The sequence below is a fragment of the Limulus polyphemus genome, unplaced genomic scaffold (assembly GCF_000517525.1).
Source record: "Limulus polyphemus unplaced genomic scaffold, Limulus_polyphemus-2.1.2 Scaffold1425, whole genome shotgun sequence".
Taxonomy (NCBI): Eukaryota; Metazoa; Arthropoda; class Merostomata; order Xiphosura; family Limulidae; genus Limulus; species Limulus polyphemus.
The window spans coordinates 98603-108871 of NW_013667035.1; the positions used below are offsets into that span (position 1 = coordinate 98603).

Below are 10269 nucleotides of genomic sequence, written 5' to 3' on the forward strand. Positions count from 1 at the left end.
CACATTAGCAAGCAAGTAAGAGTTAAGCCACATCAACACTGCCCTAGATGAATGGCCTGATTAGTATTACTTTACCAGATGCCCTTGGTAAACAATTGCTTAAACTCAGCAAATAAAGAAGAAAAAAAAAAAGCAATTGCTCAAATATTTCCACCAGATTTTTTTGATTTTTTTTATTTACATTGCATGTTATTATATATAACTTCATTCATAATACAAATGTTTTATACATTTTCATCCAAAAAACAAGAGCTTCAGATAGGGTTATATTTGATACTAAAGTTTCAATAATTGCTCTTAGAAACAATAACAAAATCAAACTTGCTTTATTACTTCTGTGTATCAATTTGTACAAACAATAGTGCAAAAAGAAACATTAACATTATTAGTTTCCTTAACAAGTTTTTGTTATGCTTTTCCTGGTCCAAGACATAATACGGAAGAGCAACTTAAAATAATTATTAACATTAAGAACATAATTACCATTACATTTGAAAAACAAATTAAACAATGCCTTTGTAAATAAGTTTTGATTATATTAATGGTATACCATTTCACAACAAAACAGTGAATGAAAAATATTTCTATGTTGTAAATAGTTCATGCTTTCAAAAAAATTCCACTTCTCTTAACCACTGTTAAGTTACTGTTTTTACATCTAGAAGGTAATATTAAGAGCAAAGAGGATAAAAACACATTGTACGTGTATATATTTACACTGCAGAATACTCGTTTCACTGGGGTGGAACATCAGCACCCCAGGCAAATCCACCTGGTCGGTCTTCAGGAAGAGGATTATAATTTGGGTCGTCCGGTGCAGAATCAAAAAGATATTTTCTGAAGAATAATAAATGAATAAAAACTAGTTAATTAAATATAAGATAAATTAGAACTTTAGAAATATGCTTGCTCTTAATTCCATTTTGTTTCTGGTGTTTTAAATGTTTCGTTGACAAATAATGCTTTTACGTGTCAGTGTAACACAAATAATTACATATTGTGTTGTTGAAACAACAAACACCTACTTAAAATGGTCCAATGAAAATGTATTTCATTTTTCCCAAGTTCAATAACAGTGTTTTTAAATTAGATTTTGTGTGTAGAATGATGCTATGACAAGTCTGCAATTATACCAAGATTTTAAATCTTAAGAACTTTGTTACAAAAGGCTACAAGCTATTCTTTTTGTGTAAGAAACTAATAAAAAAAACAAAGAACAAGTATACTAAACATCAAACCAATCAAACTCAAGTTATGTAGTACATTTAATTACTTTTCAAATAATAACTAGGGAAGTTTTATAATTAATATTAGAAACATGGTAATGCCAAAAAATCTGTAATTTTTCAGGGTTCTCACTAAGGTCTCAGACTCCCAACTTTTTTCAAAAGTTCCAGTGATATTTTCAAAGGTCTCATAGGTAGAATTTAATAAACTCAAAAATGAAAAACTTTATTTACAAGGTACCCTACATGTTGACCTGTTGCAAGTGGAAAAGTGTATAATTATGTTAAATGAAAACTTTACAATTTACACTGTTTCCCTTTACAAGTGCAAAGTAATTTTCATGATAGGATTAAAAATAATTTTCTTCATCTGAAAATTTTCAAATATGATTTGCATAACCCTAACTTCCTAAATAAATACCAAATGATATTTTTCAGAAAAACTTTATATTTTATCTGTTATTTTCTGTACTTTAACTATGTGTGGTTGGTTGATTTAACCAACCTTGAAATTACCATATAAAAAAAGTTTACAAAAATTAATCGACCTCATAACCTTTTTCTGCTTGTTATAATCATCATGCTATAACATTTAAATTAGTGAGCAAATATTAACGAAATTTGGCAGTTTATCAGTAAACATTACAATGCTTTCATATGCAAAATATCTAATTTCTTTGTTAAGTCTTAAGGTTTGTACAGCAATGTTTCTCTCATGCCAAACTGAAAAGATAAGAGGCTATTATTTTATATTCTAGCTTGTCAATATCGGTAATTTGAGTTTCTAATTCATATGAAACTATAGATTTAGTATTTTGACTTCACAAACATCTAATTATAAACCAGTGCTGAATTAAACATACCACGTGACACACAAAAAGGTTTGTTTATCTGCATTTTTAATATTTGCTTTTATATTAAGAAATTTAATAATATATAATACTAAAATCTGAATTATAATCTACAGTTTGATACCAAAATTACTGACATAAATTCATGAAATAGTAGTTCAATAAAATTTTGAATGCGAGTCAACAAACAAAATGACATGGCCTTTCACCTGTGACCCGTCTTGACAGGGTTAAAGCTTGTAACAGCATACATCTATTTACAATTAAATTTTATTAATGTTTGAACCATGTCTAACTACTATTTGCACCACATAAATTGCAAAACAAAATATAAAGTACTTACCCGGGGTCTCTTTTTTTGCTCTCAACTGTCAATGAAATTTAAACCCTACTTTTTTTTTTTTCATACTAATTGTACTACTGCATTAAATAATTTCTATTTAATTAAATAATGCACCAAAAAACACAGAATAGTAGCATGCAAAAAGGAAAATGTTCCATAACTATAACAATTTTTCTGGCTTTCTAATTGTATGACAAAAGCCGTTAAAAATTTAGCTAAGCTCGTCAATGTGTTCCCATAGGAATAAAGTTTGAATTGGAAGGAAAATAGACAATTCTCTGTACAGACAACATAATACAATATGTTAGCCAATAGAGTAAAACCCTGGCTTTCTATTGGTTATAAATAATATAGTCCTAAATGTGAGGGAGAATAATTTGCCAGTTCGTAAAGAGAGGATGTGACAGGTGGGCGTGGAAAGAGGGGTCTGATTTTATATTTTATTGCTCTGTAACTAAATAAGATTGAAGGCTATTTAATTTATGCTTTGCCTGAATGATGAAAACTATAATGAGTAAGTTACATTATATTTCATAGTTCTTGGGATGTTGGTAAAAAGAATTAGAGGGAAGACATAGGTAATAAACATCACAATTCTCATGCTAGGGAGATTGAGAATTTTTTTAAAATATTTCCTTATAAAATTAAGAACTTAAAACTTAAATTGTACTAAATTTTGATTTATTATCTACATTCTGGGGTTAATCTTGTGGTACTTTCATGTGGGTTCATTTTCATGCAGTTTATTGTCATTGATTAAGCCTGTTAGAAGTTGATTGTGGACAGTTGTGTGCAAACTGTATGCTGTTTAGTTTGTTATGGTACAAAATTTGAAGCAAAGTACTTGTGCTTATCTTGCACAAGAGGCATTTTGCAGTGTGTATTCGGTACCCAAGAGGGTCAAATCTTATGCATCCCAACCCATTCTCACACATACGGGACCCGGGAGTTTGGGTTAACTAGAACCTTGATTTTTTGTAATTATTTCTAATTCCATCATCAGCATTAAAACCTCAAAAAGTCAATTCACAATACCCTAACTACAAAAAACAACCTTAACTATTAATTGAGAGGTTTCTGACACAAGGAAAGGTTTAGAAAAAAGAACTAAAATAGCAACAATATAATAGAATGTATGATAAAACATACAAAGTTATTTAATAATTCTGTTAAGAGAAAATACTATAAGGAATGGCATAAATAAGTATAAACACCTGTATTTTTGAAAAACAAAAATAAATAAATAAGTACACCAGAAATCCTGAATTAATTAGTTTAATCACAATAGGGATGAGCTGATGTTATTCTTTATTGCTGGGTGAGCATTGAAAATGGAAAGGTTTTCTTTAATAAAAGTTCATAATCTGTTGCTCCAGAGTCTGGAATTTTAAAGTTTAAAATTGCTATGCAATTGGATACAAGACTCAGGTGTATTTCTTATCTTACATCTGCTTCTAGCTGAAATGCCCATGTACTCCAATAGGTGTATTTCTAGTGAAATGTAGTTTTACCAATATAAGCAACTTTACAGATGGTATTACCATGTTTCTAATATTTATTATAGCCCTTCCCACTTGATGAATCAGTTACAAGTAACTAAGGAGGATTGTTGTTATTTGTTGTTTTTTTTTTGTGATGATGATGTCCATCTGTAGTAAATGTGCCTTTATCCAAATGATATTTTTTTATTTATTTTTTAAATATCAATAATTTTATTAAGCACCTTTAAGAATCATGTGACAATACAATAGTATTTCCAACATGAATGGTGCCTTACACAACATACGTGATAAGTCAGAAACCTCCAAGGTTTAGGTACAGCACTCTTTCACCTAGAACGTACTGAACAGAGGGAAAGCAATCAATTAGCAGTACATGCCACCTATGAAGCCACTCTTAACCAAATAATGGGATTAACTGCTTATTTATATTTAGTGGCATGTTGCAAGTTAAACCTTGGACTTTTTGGTCTGCAGCGTGGCACATTACCCACAAGGTTAGGCCTAGCTCATGAAAAGACAATCTACTTCGTGTAAACTTACATTAAACATGGAGTTTTTAGTATCTGAAAGCCACCAGCCTGGTTTGGAAAAACATCTTCAAGGAAATAATAAAGATGTCCAACTGCTATTCCTATACACAGAAAGAGTCAAGCCATTAGTTCTTGTAAGGAGCAAACATTTATATAACTGATATTTTTTTTCCTCATCAAACTATCGAAAAAGGCACATATAATTTAAAAAATACACAACATACTTCATATTTTCTATAGTTAACTGATTTAACATTTCTTCTATGTTTACTACTATGCATTACTTCTTTTCAGTGACTTCTGTCATGCCCCCTACTCATCTCTAAATCCATTTAACTGTTTTTCTTATAATTATGAATATTCTAGTGTCATTGAACTTATTTTGCTCTGACTGAGACAAAAACTCTGACATTGCATTATTACTTTCATTTCTTTATAAATATCTTACATTTTCACCACTAATTACATTTTACCCAAATTGAAATAAAAGCTCAAAAATGGAAACACAGCTGTTTAGTTTCATGTGAAGTTTTCAGTAGTTTTTTTGTGTTTTTTTTGTTTTATGATAATACTCCTATTTTATATGTTACAATTTTAGTATTTACTCTCCATTATAGTCTATTAAAATAAATACACAGGGAACTATGGAAGAAAACTCGAGGAACATACAGTTTCATTCCAAAAACTGCTCATAAGCATGACTTTAACAACTGAGCAACTCTTTCTTCCCTAATTTTGGAAGGAGAAAAAAAAAAAGTTCCCACATATATTTCATTCTTGTATTACAGCAACAACATACAGAATACTACATTTAGTTTAGAAACAAAGATTTTTGATTACACAATACCATTTACAAGACATTATACAAAACAAATGTGGTAACAGTATTTTGCCCATTAAAATTACTTCTACACTACATAAATGAAATGACCATTTACTTCAATAAAACTGTAAGTGAATTTAAAGTAAAGCATATGGCACACCATTATGTAAAACCAGAAATTTATCAATCTAACAACAGGTATACGGCATTTGCTCTTAATTTCTTTGACAGAAGTGTCATGCAGATTGCTTAAATAACACGAAATAGAATTTATTATATTACACAGAAGCTGAAGTGAACCAGAAATTAAAAATTGAATACAGGACCCTATGAAGGGTGTAAATTATACGTGTTTACTTTCTTTTGGTAACTAGAAATATAACCATCAAGTTAGAACTTGAATTTCAACTATTCTGGAAAGAAGGACATTTATGGGAAGCCAGTATAGTAGTAAAAAATAAAAAGGGCAGCACAAAACTAACCCATTAAATCCACCATCACCGAATTTCCAAGTAAAACTGAGAATCCTAATAGGACCCATGGTAAAAATGGTGCCTGAAAGTTCATCAATCCAAAGAAATTCATTCGAATGTACGGGTTTCGACGACTCCAAATGTAAACCAACATGATTGTAAAGGCTTGACCAAGGAAAAGGAGATTAATAAACAGAGCTATTATCTGATCTTCAAGTCAAAGTTTAATAACTTAGAATAGAACAATTTATATTATCTATAAAGATTGATTTATTTTTACTTTTATAAACTTGTATATGTATTTATTCCAGCTCACTACAATTATGTATGTATGGTTGGTTGTTTTTTGTTGTTTTTTTTATATAATTTTAAGTATTCCAAAGTTATTCTTGAGATAATTTACTATTCAGTGAGAGCAAACATTTTAAGAACAGTACTGCAAGGATACAATCATGACAATTCCTCCAAATAAAAACATGAAAAAAAAATCTGCTGTTCGGCCCCGGAAAGAGCCCTCTTCCAACATTCGGCAGTAACGGTATGTAAATATCATGTTGAACAGGAAATTGAATCCCAACGTTCCAAAAAATAGAAATGTGGTAACTAGTCGCCAGATCTGGAAAACAAAATGAGCACGGGTATTAACAGCTAAGGGAAAGTTATATTTCAAACTTTCCTATGAACTTTTTATAGTTTTAATCAAACATAATTGTAGAATAATACATTAAAGTCTTATGGTGTTTAATGCCTAAGCTGGCAAGGAATAATATATTCATTGGTAATTGATAACAAGATTGATAATTAACTGTTAACAAAGAAATCATAGTTTTGCAGCTGAAGCATTAAAACACCCTTTTTCTTCCTGAAGGATAGTGAACTATTGAAAAGTGCTCAAGACTTTTGAAATCTACTTCAATTTTTTTATCGATCCTTTGTGGTAAGCTCTTTCATCATACCCCAAAACTTGGTATCTTATAAATGACTGGTATAAACAGCATTTTCTGAGACTGTGTGATGTAAGCCAGTCAACCTGCTGAGCCCCAGTACTGAGCAAAAGGACTCCTGATCAGGGCATACAACATCAAATGTCGAGATGAAGTGCTATTACAAACACTTCTTCCTGAAAACCCATACTGGTCTAGTAGAGGAAGACGTGATTAATGTTACATTACACCAACTAATGATTAACTTTGTTAAGTATCTTAAAGAACTGATTCTTTAAACTAAATAATACAGTAAAAATAATAATGATCACACACAGACTATTTGAAATAAAGAAATATGAATAAAGAGAAAGAGATGAAGTCACCTACTTATACATATATATTTCAATATTATTAGAGCCCGATTCATATCTACTTCTAGACGGCCAACTCAAGAAACCTCATGAAAGTACTGTAATATATCCTTTAACTGCCAAACTTATATAAATTAGAGTTACCTGAGAATTTCAATTTATTACAAGAAATTACAAATTTGATAGGTCTATTTTTAAAGAAAATTTGACATTTAAGTTTTCAAACTTTACTAAAGTTATGCGAGGGCATTTTAAACATTCACGTAGATTATTATATTGGTCAATAACAGACCTCAAAATCATCCTCTATTAGGCCTTAATAATACATGTCATATTGCATCATTATATTAGCCTTCTATTTTACCATGGATATACAGTTAAAACTTATTTTTCTAAAATAAATATACAAAATTGTCTTAACATTCAAAAAAATTGACTCACCTGGTAATGTTTTATTATTAAATCTGGATTAAAATAGAGCTGAAAAGGAGAAACAATGTCCAACTGCTGAAAAATAAATTCAAACAAAGTATATAATTTCAGTGATTTAACATGGTGCATACAATATCAGTATGTCAGTAGTTTCAAAAGAGTTCATCCGTGTTGTAACATACTAATTCATTTTAAAATCTGAGATACTTTTCATAACTTTAATACACATAATAACAAGTGCACATGAAAATACCAGGGCTTTTCTGAACTAGTTCTCTCTTGCTTGTGGCTCTTGACTGGCTTGGGAAATGGAAAATTGTAATTAGTTAATGCATTGTTATATTTGAGAAATGAACTTAACCTATTACATCTAAAACTCTAAATAAAAAAAACAACAAAAAAACATTTATTTTGTTTTAAATAGCATATGAAGTTAAAAAATCAAAATCTTGTGAATAATTGAAACAAAACATTAGCCTGAAAACTACACCAAACAAAATTCAACATAAGAAAAATCTGAAAGCCTCGTATTCATTCAATTTTATTATCTTCTTCCCAGAAGAGTAACAAGATAGATAACTTTACAAGGGAAGTTCAGTGATATTTCTCATCACTTTTATTAGATAAACTCAATTTAGGAGTGGTTGGATTTAACCACAATGGTGTGCTTCTGCTCTTGATTTACTTTAACCAGATGAGATCCCACGACCTAAAAAAAAAAAAGCTTGTTTTACCCGTAGTTTATTTCTGGATAAATTGAATCCACTAATTCTTTATTTCAATTTCTTGGTCCCATTTGAAAACTGTTTTTGTCAACTTCTAGAGGTTTTTTTTTTTTTTTTTTTTTTTATTAGTTCTGAGGTCAGTGTTTTTTCAATCAATGTCATTTTCTAATCTACTACATGTTCTGCATGAGCTTTAATGATTGAAGTTTTGGTTTCCTAAAGAAATATTTATTTCATTATTTTTATAGTTGTCCTTATTGCCAAATTATTCTATGATCTGTCACCACAGCTGCAATGCATTTCATATATTTTTCTGTCGCTTCTAATTTATTTGAGTGCTTAAAAGTGAGTTAAAAGGTTGCAAAGAGTTTGAGTAGGCCAAATACTGAACTTGAAAGATTTTGTGAATATTTTGGTCACTTAACCACAACAGTTTTGTTATAAATAAGAATATAATTATGGTAATGAACTTAATTTCTCTACTTTTGGTGTTTGTGTGGTCCACCAGGTTATTATGAAAAAAAAATGTGATGTTAGTACTTGGTTTAATTTTACTATCACTAGATTTAAACTGGTTCTGAGAATGACCCTACTACCCAATCATGTAGAAAAGCTGTTCATACAACTCTTTAAAATAAAAATAAGAAAAAAAATATTAAATATACACAAATCTATTGAGAACAATATATGCAGCAACACTTAAAGAGTTAACTTTTTTGCAGTAAGAAAAAGTCATTACTGCAAAGTATGCTGTAAATGTTATTTTATTGTAAAACAAAGAAGCACAGATCTTCTTACAAGTTACAGCTGAACTGCTCCTATCTCAATTCTTAATGTATGACATTTTATCATAATATTACAAATTTTATGTTTCATAATACTAAGTATTTTGCATTTTATTATACCTTTAAAAATACAATTTTTACCATTTTTTACTGAACCGAGATATCACTTTATTAAATTTTTCTTCTGCCACAATTGTTACAAGTTTTAAGTTCCATTTCATCTGAAGTGTACTATGCTAATAAATTTTATATTTTTATTATATTTATACTCATAATTTGCAGTCTTCGTGAAAAAATGTGTCAATACACTACTATACAGTCTGGCATGAATTTGTGTTTAAGTTTCACTTTCAGTAAAACTGAGGAATAGTAACTTAGTTTCAAGCGTTTTGCTGGACTGTGACGTAAGGAATATTGCAATCTAATTATAAAACTAAAAGTAAAAACAGACAGAAAATAAGGAAAACTTACCACCGCTAATGTTGTCAAAACACATGCAGTCGTATAGGCACGAGTTACAGGAGGTATCTGCATATATTCATGTTGAACATTGTGGTAGGCCATGTTAAAAAACAATTTCAACTGCGCTCACTCTACAGCCACAGCTCAATATATTATAACAATATGTTAATTGTACTTCAAATAAGCTCTTAGCGAAATACGATATTCGTCGATAAAACACAAGATTGTGTAAAAATTAAAAATAAAAGCTCAAGCTTTTCTGACTTCACTTCTCGGTAATAAATAAACGTTAAACTTACAACTATAAGCAGTTCATTAGATTTACACAAGTAAATTTTTAACGTTGTTTCAAAAATAACGAAAGCTTCTATTAGTTCTAACAAAATGCATAAAGTTCAATGAGTAAATATATAAACAGAAACGTACAATACATAACAAGAACACCAGTAATTCGAATAACTGAACGCTAAACTGCAACACGATGCTACTTATTAATATATGACCGCTAGATGGCAAATTTGTGAAATTATGTAACCAATATGGGCGTGGAATACGCTATTACACGTGTACAATATTTACTCACGACACATATGCATGATATTTAGATTTGTTTCTCCGAATTCTTGAAATGTAATACAAGTTACGGGTTCTTATATTATTATTCAATAGCACTGAATATTTATATCTGGTTTTAAACAAATTTCTTTATTTTGATTTTCCTGCATGTTTTTGTTTGTTTATTGAATTTCGCGAAAAGTTACTTGAGGGCTATATGCACTAGCCGGCTCTAAATTTAAAATGGGCTATTGTGCTGTGCTCA

General features: G+C 29.7%; 1 protein-coding gene across 1 annotated transcript; it reads right to left on the minus strand.

Moving 5' to 3' along the window:
• Window positions 1-309: 309 nt before the first annotated feature.
• LOC106463499 (derlin-2-like) lies at window positions 310-9933 on the minus strand. The gene is made up of 6 exons (XM_013923540.2): window positions 9459-9933; window positions 7487-7552; window positions 6197-6364; window positions 5758-5953; window positions 4463-4553; window positions 310-837 (listed from the first exon to the last, which is right to left on the minus strand). The coding sequence occupies exons 1-6, from the start codon at window positions 9549-9551 to the stop codon at window positions 735-737; spliced, it is 717 nt and encodes a 238-aa protein (XP_013778994.1). The 5' UTR covers window positions 9552-9933; the 3' UTR covers window positions 310-734.
• Between the last annotated feature and the right edge of the window lie 336 nt (window positions 9934-10269).

Bases quoted from the DNA above. Each gene is read 5' to 3' on its own strand.
- LOC106463499 (XM_013923540.2), bottom strand. From the start codon at position 9,551: ATGGCCTACCACAATGTTCAACATGAATATATGCAGATACCTCCTGTA. The intron at 4,554-5,757 runs GTTAGTTTTGTG...TTCTGTGTATAG, and splicing joins GGTGATGGTGGATTTAATGG to GAATAGCAGTTGGACATCTT. The intron at 838-4,462 runs GTAAGTTTACAC...ATTATTCTTCAG, and splicing joins CTAAAAACTCCATGTTTAAT to AAAATATCTTTTTGATTCTG.